The sequence below is a fragment of the Nannobrachium achirus genome (assembly GCF_963921795.1).
Source record: "Nannobrachium achirus genome assembly, chromosome: 13".
In the NCBI taxonomy this organism is placed as follows: Eukaryota; Metazoa; Chordata; class Actinopteri; order Myctophiformes; family Myctophidae; genus Nannobrachium; species Nannobrachium achirus.
Window position 1 is genome coordinate 25,527,433 of NC_137833.1, and position 14,134 is coordinate 25,541,566.

The window sequence follows — 14,134 nt, forward strand, 5'->3', positions numbered from 1 at the left end:
TATGGTATAATGGTGTGATATTAAGATACTTATTTGTTAAAATCTGAATATGTGTATATGTATATATACACACACACACAGTTAAAATCTGATTGTGTATACACACACACACACACACACACACACACACACACACACACACACATTTAATATATTTCAACCAACAAAACCACAGATTGTAAGGTTACATTGTTTATTTATACGCAAACATAAAAAAAAAGGTACATACATATGGGTAGAAAAGAATCAAACTTTTTTTTTTTTACCCTGAAAGAAAGTGCTTTAAACATTAAACATACATTAGTTAGCATGTTTGGTCTTTAATGGGCAACCAGTGGTTCCCAACCCTGGCACTACTACTCAGACACCTGGTAGCCTACTACTGATTTCTCAGAGTGGCAGTCATCGCTGCGGTGTCAAGCAGCAGCGCGTCACACAGCGACACCGCAGCTACATGGCAGCGCTCTGGAAAAAGGTCTATTCTTGTGTCTCAGGTTGGAGAATCAGGTGAACACAATTAACATCCGCCAAGATAGAACGAACGTAGTGCCAGTGTTAGACACTACTGTTAATGTCACCAACAAACAGAGCTATCTAAGTGACAATTAGCATAAAGGAGAAGATGCTCTTTGTGGAACACTTGAAAGACTTGGGGACAAGCAGAAACGTGCCACTATATTGGAAGAGTATTCAGAAAAAAAAAAAGATGGTGACAAGGTTTTGTTTCTGTCCCTCAACAATTACCCCTTCATCAAAATAACAAGTTCAGTGGTTCAGCTCCCAAACATCTACTAGTATAAAATAAGATTTTAAAATAAAATAAAAGACAGATTTCTTTTAATATGATCAAGTTTTAGGTAAGACTAACAGACTTAATCCAGTGGATTAGCCTGTTCAACAAAGTATTTACATCACCGCTTCTCATTGTCGGGTCTGGGGACCATCAGGCGTTTATGGTACTGTAACTTTTGAGTTAAATTAACTCCAAGTAGAGTGTAGATTGTGGTTTACAAAGATAAAACAATGGTTCTATTTGTACCCTCTCAGTTACAAGGTTCCATTTGGACCCCTGGTGGGCTCCGGACCAGACGATGAGAAACAACGCTTTTACCTCAAAAGCATATAGATGTGCGGATCAGACGTCACCTGAATCCACGTGACGTCGCATGCGGATTCGGGTGACATCGGAGGCAGCGCCCATCCGCACATTTCTAGTAGTTACAGTCTTCAATACCAGTGACAGCAGCATACCGATCCCAGTCAGTGAATCCAGTCCTAGGTTTCAACTTCCTTTGTTCTGTGAAGGGAATGTACTCAGGAGTGTGAATGTATAAAGCCCGATTTATACTTGGTTGCACGCCGGTGTTGCCCACCAAAAACAGCGGTGACGCACTGTGAGCCTGTAGATCGGCTATTTTCGGTCTGCGACACCCACGCACATCTAAGCACAACTCTGGCTTGCTCCACAGTCTGCTCAGGTCAAAGTGATGTCTGATGACTCACTGGACTCGACCACTTTGAAGACGCCGCCCTTTTCCAGCTTACAGTTCCTCTTCTCCTTGTCTGAAAATAAATAAATAAAGAAAAATGGCATCACTTTGATTTGCACCAAACTTAATGACCAACTATAATTCCATTTTCACAAACAACTTCTTTGTATTTAATTTGTGTACAGTATGCCTGCAGTGCATATGTGTACAACTGTACATATAGTTGTTAAATCCTGAAATGCATCAGGGTAGTACATGACAAGCCCGTTGTTTACATTTACCAAAGCATCCATGGACCGTAAAAAAGCGTGCACATCCAGACAGATGGACGGAGACATGATGTGCTGTTTTACATACTAAACTGTGACCTTCGGTCTCAATTCCATATTTGATTGAATTCATTTAGCAGTTTTGGGCAGGTTTCAAGCTAAATAGCATGGCAGACTTAACCATCGTTAGTCATATAGGCACAGGCTCAGTAACACCCGTCTGTGTTCAATATTGTAATTTAAAACAATGATCAAGTATTTTATTCACCCATCAAGTCACTTCGATCCAGCAGATTATCCAGGTCCTCATCACTGATTACCTTCCCCTTGATACTTTTCATCTCCCTGAAGATGAAACAAGGTCACAAAAGCATGAATTACAATTTAACATTTTACTTCAAGAAAATAATTTTAATGTAACAATTTCATGTTGAACCATTTTCCCCCCGTACCCCAAACCTTTCAGAAAATAGCAGAGCTACAAGCTCACAATGAGTCATAATGTGACAAGTTGTGAGAAAGTAGAAGCATTTATAGAGCTACTTTTGTCAAATGTTTGCCCCCAAAATAGGGACAGTAGTATTCATGTGGTTAAAATGAAAAGAGAAAAGAGAACTCGATATCCAGTCATGGTTCCTTACTTGGCAGTGTTTCTGTTCTTTAACATTTCCACCAGTTCATCCAGATCAAGGATGCTCTTTGCTGCTGGTTGGTTCAGCTCTGTACGTGCTCCTTTGAACTTGTCTGAGGAATAAAAAGAGACAGGAGTGAGTATATGACAGAAAACAGACAAACGTACATTACATTTCAACACCAGTATGGATGCCAAAATGAGTAGAGCCGACCAACGCCATCGAGTAGAGGACATAATATCACCGTTTCGTGTATACACAGCTCCATAAGGTAGACACTTTCATGTCAAGATTATTACTCTCCATATTCACTGTTGCAGCCTGGTACCCCAGCCTACATGATGCTGGTTTCACAGTAACAAATCTACAGAATGATGTTGTAAGTACCATACGTGTGATAAGGACAATCAAACAGGGGTCCTTTTTTCAAAGACACTCACTCTTGTGGATGATCATCTTTTCCAGCTTCCTCTTGGCTGAAGCGCGCTCCAGGATGGACTGGTCGATGGTGTTGGCCGTCACCAGGCGGTACACCACCACCGGCTTGGTCTGTCCGATGCGGTGGCACCGATCCTGGGCCTGGAGGTCTGCCTGGGGGTTCTGGTGAGGGGAATCGTAATGACACTTTGCATTATTTACCTCAGACAGAACACAGACACAACTATCAAGCCATCTCAGGCACACACACAGCTAACTTTATACTTTAGAAAATATGGCAAAGCTTTGCATTCATTCTGAACAATCTTATATTCCGTGATAAAACACATCATGGAACTGATGTTCCTTAGCCCATTTAGACTGGAGGCCAATTCTAAAAAAAAAAAGATTCTAAATCCAGTTTTCTGAAAAAGTTCAAATATTTATTTAAAAACATTACAAAAAATGTATGTTGCTTGCTATATACTGTACATAACAACTTAGGGTTGTTGGCTAGTTACGTAAAGGGGTTCCGGTCTAAATGGGTTAAACCAGACAATGTTTTTGTCCCCCCCAGCCTTCATTTCCCACTGTACCTTCCAATAATTAAAGCAGAAATACCCTAAAGGCAAGTATTATGACCCTGATGAACCCACCCAGTCACTGTCGAAGATGATGACGGTGTCAGCGGACGTCAGATTGATGCCCAGGCCTCCTGCCCTGGTACTCAGAAGGAACAAGAACACGTCTGGGTCTGTGGCAAACTTGGTCATCTGGGGGAGAGAAACAAAAACTCATAGTAAGCACAACACCCGAGCGCAACCAAAACATAAAATTACTTTTCTTTGAGTTCTACCAGATCTCTTTTCCATTAGTCCCTCTCTAAGAGTTTAGGCTAGTTGTTAGTTTGTTGACAAAATTGTGAATATAGTCTTAGCTTTGTTGTTCATAGCTTAGTTTTTGTTGTTCATAGCTTAGTTTTTATATCGTTCTTATTTAGTTGAAAAATAGTAAAAAAATAGTGGGAAAAAAAAAAGAAAAAAAAAAGGGAGTCGATGAACATTTTTCAGACATAGTTTTAGTCGACGATCAACACTGAGGACAACCGGCAGGAGTCGCTGGTGTAGGGATAAGGACACCATCCCCTGCCGGCTTCCCACCACTGTGTTGTGTTCCACAGAGCGCACTGCAGGTCACCAACTCCAGTCTCTGTAGTGGTGGTTTAGTACAGTAATGAGCCTTTAGTAACAGTAATTCAGAGAATCAAATACCACACACTCACGTTGGTTTCTCTATCTACATAGGACATGGAGCCATCCAGTCGGCTGTACTGGAAGTCTCTCAGGTAGCAGTAGTCCATCAGGAGGTCTAAGATCGATGTCATCTGACTGAAGACCAGCACCTACACACACAAACACAAATAAAATCACAAACATCAGTAAATAATATAGGATTTAAAGGTTTCCTTCTGTATAATTTTACATATATATTATACATATTACTGGCCATGTATGAAAAGTAGTATTGCAAATCAATCATCAACATAATTGAGGATTAGTCATTAAATAACTATCGTACAATTATCATGCATTAAAATGGTCACATAAACGTGTCATAAATGACTTTAAAGCTCAAATAAGTTGAATGATTGTGACTTATCCGTTTTACCTTGTGGCCTCTTTCCTTCAGAGCAGGCAGCAGTCTGTCCAGGATAAGAAACTTCCCTGAACTCTTCACCAGCTCTTCATCGATCTGCAAGACGCAAACAAAGACACATTATAGCAGTGCGTAAAAATAAAAATTAGGAAAATAAGAGCACGCTTCAGGAATAAAAGAGGGAAGACATGAGCTTGTAGAGCGGGCTAGGTTGCTAGGTAAAAAATGAAAAATCCCCCAAAACGAGAGCTTAAAGGAGTAGTTCACCCCCAAAATGACATTCTTTCTATTGATTACTCATGCCATGGAGACTTCAGTTCAAAAGAAATTGTATTTGTTGCATTCCTAAGACAAAAATGTGATTATAATAAATTTAACCCCATTGATTCTGGAAAGTAACCCGGATGCATGGCCCTGGTTGGGGACCCAAATTAATGGCAGTGGATGGGGAAACGGTCAGGGTACCCTATTTTCCCTCACTTTTCGTGCCTTAGGTCATTGTGTCGACAAAAAAACAAGTCTCCATGGCATGAGTAATCAATCGAAGAAAAAAATAAGTCATTTTGGGGGTGAACTGGAGCTTGCCAGGAGAAATGGTCACAAAACAGGAGACTGCTGGCCAAAACAGGTGCGTTGGCAGGTTATACAAACTGCTAAATATGAACCATACCTTGAACTCCTGCGTGGCGGGGTCCAGTGGGTACTCCAGCAGGTAAGGGTGGTTGCAACACTTCCTCAGCAACATGAGGATGTTTCTCATCTTCAGGTTAACCTCGGCGTCCAAAGGGAGCTTTACCTCTACCACTTCTTTGGAGCTGGAGGAAGGAGGAGAATATGGAGGCATGGCTCAAAAAGACTCAACAGGTCTCCACCAGGTCAGGAAGGTTATTCTGGCCTCCTGGTGGTGTTATAATAGGCCAAATAAAATAGAGTGTGTTGCTAAATGAAAGGACACAGTAGAGCAGGTGCTGACCTTTCCTCCATCTCCTTGCGGACTGTCTCCAGGTACTTCACCAGGTCGTCTTCCTCCATCTCCTCGTAGTTCACTTTCTTCCGGGAACGCATTGCCCTGCCAGTAGTGCTGTTCACCTCCACTGCTTTCTCCTCCTGAATGAGAATACAGGGGGACAGAATGTTAGCCTTCAAACTTATTATTTAATTGATGATAAAATATAATTTACTAAAAATAATCAATGATCCTTATTTTGGCCAAATAATGTTTTAGAATAGTGAGAATAGCAGATCTACAAGCCCACAATGCATTTGTTGATGTAAAAAATTACAAAGATACGTTTTTGATTAATATTAAAGGTAATCGATCATTTTCTTTATAGATAGTTGCAGCCCAAACTGAATGTTTCAGCAAGTTACAATTAAGCCCTAACCCTAATCTAAGTTTGAATCTTTCCATTGTGATGATTGACAGGCAGTCTTATTGAAACGTCAGAATTAAATTAAAGTCTGAAAACTAATGGATTAAAAAGAGGGGATTCAGTGCATGTTGAAGGTGTGCCATGTTACCTTCTCCTGTCCCAGCATCTTGGCAATAGTCTTGTTGACCGCTGCTTTGTAGAAGCTGGCCTGCTTGGCGGTCAAAGGAGCGTAAACAATGATCTCCTTCTTGGGAGGAACCTCCAGTGTAACGTCTGACTTCAACCTTCTCAGGAGGAACGGAGTCAGGATCTGGAGACCAGAGGGAGAGATCTCGTCAGCATCCTTCTCATAGTTTCCTTTTCCCTTTCCAGTTAATATCACAATGGCCAACACAAGTTCCCCAAAGGCATTCACAAAACAATAAACGAGTGATAATGGATAAGGATTCTTTTGTTTTGATTTTTTCAATCTCGACTGTTCTTCCCATTATGCCATGTTTTCTTTTGTTGCTTTGTATGTTATGTGGTGTGACTGTGGACGCTCATCTCTGGAACCAACATGGTCAAACCTTGCCAGAAGCAAGTCTCTTTTTGCCATCTCAATACAGAAAAGTAAAAGTGGGACTAGACACATTGTGAGCTTCTTGCTCGGCTATTTTCGGTGGGTGACACCTGTGCGCAACCAATCACAACTTGGGCTTGAGAGGACTGACCTGATGGAGCATGGTCAATACGTTCTGCTCCCTCTCGTTGGCCATCACGTTCTCTGCATCTGCGCGGATGGAGTCGATGTCAAACCACGACTCGAAACTACAGTACGCAAACAAAAACATATTAGTGTCCATTAGCTGCATTTGTTCAAACTGCTGATTTAAACAAAAAGTTGCTTTATAAAATATGTGAAGCAAATTCCTAAAGCGGAACAAACTATTCTACAATTGTATTTGTCACCTGAAAGACTGACACGTGTCAAACAAAGAAATATTTCATAACACTGTAGCTTTGGAATGGGGCCATTGTACAGAAATAATGGTAGAAACCATCCCATACCTCTTGAGGTCATCAAAGACATCAGGCAGGAGGAAGTTGAGGAGGGACCAGAGCTCCGCCAGGTTGTTCTGCAGAGGCGTCCCCGTCAACAGCAGCTTGTTGTCGGTGGGGAGAAGCTTCAGCTCACGCACCAGACGGCAGTTCATGTTCTTGATACGGTGACCCTCGTCTACGATCAGGTACCTCCAGGATAAACGCTGCACGTTGAGGAGGGAGAGCGGTTGGCGACAATCAAGTGGTGTAAGGTAAATAAGTACATTTACTCAATACTCTACTACTAGTACAATTTATACACACACATTGTACTTTACTGGAGTATTTCCAGTTTTCAGTACTTTTATGCCACTACAATTTGAAAACTTTAGTTACTTTGTAGATTTTCATTATTATAACAAAAAATACATTAATTCCAAATTATATACCGGTACATTTCTGCCATTTGAAAATAAGCTCAAAGCATCATGAGCTTGTAGATCTGCTATGCTCAAGACTTTAAATTATACCTTTGTACTTTTACTCAAGTACATTTTGAATTCCAGACTTTTACTTGTAAAAGTGTTTCTACATTGCAGTACTGATACTTTTACAACCAATGGTGACAATGCCCCAATTGAATTTATAATTTATTCATGCAGCTTTCCATCCAGGCAGATTAAGCAAGCAAAACTAATTTCACTCCGGGCGCATGCAGCGATTTCTATGTATGGACACAGAAAGAGGCATAAACAATACCTGCAAAATCTTCCTGTCAATCATGGCAATTTCAAAGGAGGTGATGACAACTGGATACATGTGGAGGGAGCCCTGAGGCCTCCTGAACTGCTTGAAGAGTTTAGCCCTCTCGGGCTGGGTGCCATGGTAGAGCACTACACTCACCTGAAACAACACAAATAAGACAATTATACTACAGCTTTCAGGTTCTTTAGCGACATACTGTAGTTACTAAAGCATGTTCAGGTATACTACAGTGTAGTATACCTGAACATGCTTTACAAATAGCACCGAGTAAAGAAACAAAGAAACAAGACAATATAAAAACCAGTAAGACTGCCTAATCGGGAGATAAGCGACCGTCAGGTCGCATACATAAACTTTAGAAGGCAATGGTAGCCAATCAGGAGGGAAAATGGGACAGATCCATGTCGATGACATGACTTTAGAGTCTTAATACAATGACAAGGTCAGATTTTGATGCAGAGTCGATGTGTGTGGACCTCAAAATTCACGTACTTGTTGACATACATTTTTGCACTGCCAGTCCAAACCAAAATACGGAATTAATCAAGAAACATGTCAAAATGGTCAGACAGCAACTCCCCGAGGCAAATTCCACATCCTCAGCTTCTAAATTGCCATTTTCACAAGCAAATCCCAGCCCACCATTTCTACCAGTAATAGAGGGTCAGGAGTCTCGGTACCTCTGGTGTGAAGCGTCTGAACTCGCTGACCCAGTTGGGCAGGGTGGAGAGCGGAGCCACCACCAGGAAGGGCCCCTTCACGGTCTTCTCGACCATCATGGCGATGTGGGCGATGCACTGAATGGTCTTTCCAAGACCCATCTCATCAGCCAGGATCCCATTGATACCGTTCTCCCATAGCATCTAACGCACAACACAGCGGAGTTGACATTAGAACATAAGAGAGAGAGGCACTATGACAGAGAGGGAGCAAGAGAGGGAGAAAAAAAGGTGTCTCACCCTCAGCCATTCGATGCCCTCTATCTGGTACCACCTCATCAGCCCTCCAGTAAAGAGTGTGGGCTGCTGAAGAGGAACCGGCTGGCCGTTCACCTTCCTGTCGGGGTCCAGGAGATGCTTGGCATTGTCTCGCATGGTCTCAGCGAGACGGTCTTTGATTTCCGTGTTGGAGTCTGTCATGTTCTCTATATCCTGTGCATTCACCGATCTGGTGGCAGTATCCTGCTCCTGGAAGGGAAGAGGACACACAGTAGGGTACCATGTATTAATATTAAAAACAAACTCGATGTATATAGCACCTCTGAAAAACAGCCATAAAGACAAAGCACAATAAATACAGCAATAAATACAGTAGTTCCCTCACACTACTTTCTGCCGTTTTAAACTTTCATCAATTGGAAAATGGCCCAGGTTTTCACTGGAGAGACTCTTGTTTTTTCCCCTCCTCCACTACTCACTTCAACAGCTCACTGCTTCTTTCCTTAGTTCTCATCTGTAATGTTTCATCCCCCAAATATTTCTCTGTTATACAATCTTATTAGGATCATAGGAATATTGTAAGGACATCGTCTGACCATGGTACTTTTTGCTACTGATTCTGTCCATTGTCAAAACATTGTTTTAAATTACTCTGGATAAGGGAGTCAGCTGGATGGCTTGAGTGTTTATCTACATACTGCACACGTGCGCTCACACTGTTGACCTACTAAAGTCACATAAAAAAACAGATGCCAAAACAATTGCTGCACATTTGACCCATGGTATGAATGTAACAGTGTGCCAAAAAGTATCTGCATGCGCTGCACTGTGTGGCAGTTTGCACTTAAGAAACGTCCAAAAAACATGAAATAACATTTCACTTTATTTACCGTATCATCCGTTTTACTTTTCTTGGCCTTGGACAAGATTTCCTGAAAGTAAAAAAAGGGGGAAAGAAAACAGCAATACATGAGAAAACAAGTACATTATAGTTAAACAAGTTGACAAAATGTATATTATGTGTCATATACAGATATTTAAACAGGAGCTTACTTCTTTAGACATGACATCAGAAATCTTGTAGTCATCCCTTTTCCGTTTCTTCTTTTTGTCATCTACAGACAGAAAAATAAAATTAATCTGATAATAATCACCCTACACTTGTTACCACCTGCCTTTTGTGTGTAGGCAAATCCTTATTTTGATCATTCCAGTTGTGTGCTTACTGACTTACTGATTATATTTGTATTCTTTGAGTGTTATGTTCGAATTGTGTTGTACTGAATACTTTTATTTCATAACTCAGATCCATATTGATGACATGACTTTAGAGATACTGTGTACCACTTTGCGTGATTTTACGGCAAAATCTGTAGGAGCAGTGTCCAAAAATGTGTTTTGCAAGAATCGCATTCATAATACAATAATTAAAAATCAGAATACAAAAAATACTCAAAATCTAAAATGGTTAAAATGAACTACTTAATGCAGACAACTTAGTACTCACCATTATTAGCTGCTTTTCCATCAGGGCTCTGTAAACAATGAGGGAATAAATGGCAGTTCAGCAATGAATATAAACATTTCTGTATAATAATTTTTCACAAGCCAGAAACCTCCCCTCACCTTCATGGCTTTCTTCATAAGCCTCTCCTTCCTCAGTTTCTCCTGAGATGGGAATAAAAAAAATAAAAACATCAATGTGATACTGTTTTGTCACGACACACTAAGTGACATGAATGGCTTGTTAACTACTTTGGTTTTCACGTGTTTAAACGCATACCTAAATAATAAATACATTAACAAAAATAGTATGATTAGATATGGTCAATCAAAAGGTTCAATGTCATTTCTTGGGGATTACTTTAAAAGACAGGAGTAAAATGGTGATGAGCAGCAGTCCACTCCCACAGCTATCATTTCTTTACTGAGAGTCTGAGACAGACGGTACACATGCAAAGACTGCAGTACTTGAAGTCTCAATTGGGTTTTGATCTTATGCCAGCAGTGAAGTAAACGTGCTGGGGTCCTAACCACTGCCCTTATCAACGTCAGGAAAGCAATTACTACCTTTTTAACATTTGACCCAAACTCAAGGAGGAGTCATGAAGGGCACAGACTTATGAATTCCTGTGCTCACTCTAATTAACCTACCCGCCAGTTTCAATGCATCAGCCGATTCTGTGACCTCTACAGAAATACTCTTCCAGAGCCATGATTACCCAGTGAGGTAGATGGAAATGGAACATAATATACTATGGAGTTCTCAATGATAAGAGTAGTTAAACCACTTAAGTCCTGTTTTATAATTTGTTGTACGATGGGTGTCACAAAGTGACAATAGCTGATCTACAAGCTCACAATGCATTGGGAGCTTTTAGATTATTCATATACTATGGAGTTCTCAATGATAATAGTAGTTAAACCACTTAAGTCCTGTTTTATAATTTGTTGTACGATGGGTGTCACAAAGTGACAATAGCTGATCTACAAGCTCACAATGCATTGGGAGCTTTTAGATTAGCCATTTTCACCTACAAGGTGTGGTTTAAACCCACACATGCCTGTGTGTGCTGCCTGGTATAGTGGTATACAATCCCACCACTGCCATCTGCTGTTCTTCCCTGGAATACTTGTCAAATGGATGATATTAAAACATTTCATTCAGCACTCTTCACATAGTTGAATAGTCAAGAAGCTCACATCTTGAGCATCATTAAATAGTTTGTTGTGCTACTCATTAAAATATTGGTGAGGCAAAAAGAATGTTAAGATATCGGAATGTGATAAAGAAAAATGGGTATGATTAAATAAAACTTCTTTCCTAGAAATCTTAACTAATTTAAATTAACATCCGACCCCACTGACTGATAATATCATTTGATGCAATCTTTTTTTTACCTCCTGCTGTTGCTGTTCCATCTTGGTCAGCAGGAACTTGGAGTAGATGTTGCTCTTCTCCAGAAGATGCTGCAGCCTCTTGAAACGTGCCTCATGAGACTGAGTCTCCATCAGCTCCCTCGCCTGGAGATAATAATAATAATAGTTACCTACTTACTCCCGAGGGGGAAATTCAGTATTCTCAGCCCAACCCGGCTGATTCGCTGCCCACAAGGAGCGTGTGAGCAATTAGGGCAGGGGTTCTCAAACCTTTTCATGCCGTGACCCCCAAAATAAACATGAACTGGGGACCACCACCCTGACAAGCACTTGGAATTGGACCACCACCCTGACAAGCACTTGGAATTGTAGGTATTACATTTAATATGACTCGCTTCCACAGATAAATATTGTGAAAATAGCCGATCTACATGCTCATGTAGATCGATCATGTAGAGCATGTAGATTGGCTATTTTCACAATGTTCGCCTCTTGCTTACTTAATATTTGACAGTTTGGCCATGTTTGGTATTAAACGGTCTTGAAAATCCTTAAATTGTCACTTTATAAATGTGCAGATACCCTGTATACACTTATGTTAGTTTGTTTACCGTTGAGACATTTATTTATTTTCCCATTAAGCTAATCATCTGGGGACCCCACAAAATAATTTGGGCCCCAAGTTTGAGAACCACTGAATTAGGGGTTAAGAGTCTTGCTCAGGAACACACATCGACATTGCTACCCTGGCCTGGAATCCGAACCAGGGACAACCAGGGGCTCTGGTTCCCCCGGCGGGCTACCTAACCATTCAGCTATGTCGCCCCTAAAATCAGAGGACTATTATTAGTAGTAGTAGTAGTATAGTAATATCAGGTCACCCTGCCCCAAATAAATACAAAAATAAACATATCATTGCTGTCAAGCAGACACCTTGTATTTCTTTTTCATCACCATCATCATTTCAAAACATTTTAAAACAGTGCAAATAGCTAATCTAAAAGTTCATAACGTGTCGCAACACATTGTGAACTTCTAGATCAGCTATTTTCACAAATTTTGTGACACTCTTATACGATGAAGTAAGGCATTAATCTACTAACCAAGACATAAAAAGTTTAAATATGGAGATAAGGTTTCTGCCCCGACAGTAACGATAAATAAAATGGCATTCAAAGGTGTTGTTGAGGCCCAAAACAACAATACCAGGAAATAAAGGAGAAATCGATTCAAATGTATGTGAAAATGTTAAGATACAAACCTGGTCCTCGAATTCTTTCTCCTTTCTCTCGTTTTCCTCCTTCAACTTCTCCTCTTCCTTCTTCATTTGCTCAGTGATTATTACTTCTGTGCCCTCCGTTTTCCCAGCATCACCTTCAAGAAAAAAAATCAGAAAACACTCACAGCCAATCCACACCATGGAATAAATAATAATGCATCTTTCTTTCACTTTTGACATTGTGTAGGCTAGCTGAATGGATCCGGATGGGTATCCCACCAGACAGTAGTATGCATCCATAAGAATGATTAGGGCTAAATAGGTTCAAAAGGACAGTGCAGAATATACAGAGATTTGTGTTCTGCATTCATATTTTAAATGTAATACACAAACAGCACTGCATTCCAGTTTTCTCGTTAAGTTCCTACCTAACCTACCAAGTGGCCATATGGCTATTTCCTGTCACAATGCAGCATGGCAGGGCTTTGAACCTTGCACCCACATTGCACACTCCCGTAGTTTAATTAAAGGAGCTTCAACGATATGTAACATAAAATCCCATAGTTCAGATGTGAAGAAAAGTAAAGGAAAGAGAAAAAAAGGAAAGGAAATAAGAAAAAAAAAACATAAAAGGGGGGGGGGGGGGTAGTGGGTATACTAACTAAGGGTTTTACTGTATATATGAATATTGGTCTCGTTGTGGAGTATTTCATTCATTCAATCATCGGTCACACTACATGACTATAAACTATCATGAGTCTCTTGACGACAAAGACGAGGGAGTTTTACCATCTGCAGCTAATCCAGTCTCCATGGCTGTACCAAGAGGCTCCTCCGACTCGTCAGGTTTGGGGCACTGGGGGGACACACTGCGAGATTCTTCTTCCTCCTTTACACTTTTAATGAAAGAAAACAAAGACTTATTATAACCAAGTGCATAATACAACACATAGTTTGAGTTAATCGATTTAAATGTAAGCTAGTAGCAATGTCGTCCACTGAACTCACCAGCTCATAGTTGTTCCCAAAAGGTTGACAATGTCTTGTTCTTCAACAAAACAGTAACACCTAGGTCGCAGTTGCGAGTTACACCAGAAAGATGGTTATCCAAGCTGCAGGTTTCCTCAGCCAGAAAGCACGGCCGCCAACAAAATAAATGCAATGTGATTGTGTGAAACAGAAGCGCTATGCTAGTGCTAGTGTCTCCTGTGTATCCTAACCTGTACGGCTGCAGCTTGCTGCAAAGTGTTGTCACTGTGGGCGGGACGCTACAGTTTCGCGCCAGTATGGAATGAACCACTATATACTTCAAATGGGGGTGTATAAGACATAACTGTATCGATAGTTATTTTATTTATCAGTACATAAGGATATCAAACTCTATTGAGTGTTGAAATATGACAACGATAAACAAATGCGCTCCAAAATAAACGAGTATGTCAGCGGCTGAGGACACGAGTCTAATTCTATTT

The 14,134-nt window shown here is 40.6% G+C and overlaps 1 protein-coding gene across 1 annotated transcript; it reads right to left on the reverse strand.

Moving 5' to 3' along the window:
* Window positions 1-324: 324 nt before the first annotated feature.
* hells (helicase, lymphoid specific) lies at window positions 325-13,849 on the reverse strand. The gene is made up of 23 exons (XM_080740137.1): window positions 13,671-13,849; window positions 13,452-13,558; window positions 12,705-12,817; window positions 11,465-11,587; window positions 10,190-10,231; window positions 10,071-10,098; window positions 9,617-9,678; window positions 9,454-9,495; window positions 8,585-8,812; window positions 8,306-8,488; window positions 7,620-7,763; window positions 6,888-7,084; window positions 6,551-6,647; window positions 5,986-6,147; window positions 5,438-5,571; window positions 5,135-5,279; window positions 4,477-4,560; window positions 4,091-4,210; window positions 3,465-3,581; window positions 2,832-2,991; window positions 2,401-2,503; window positions 2,028-2,104; window positions 325-1,563 (listed from the first exon to the last, which is right to left on the reverse strand). Exons 1-23 carry the CDS (start codon window positions 13,676-13,678, stop codon window positions 1,475-1,477), a joined length of 2,565 nt encoding a protein of 854 aa, XP_080596263.1. The 5' UTR covers window positions 13,679-13,849; the 3' UTR covers window positions 325-1,474.
* Between the last annotated feature and the right edge of the window lie 285 nt (window positions 13,850-14,134).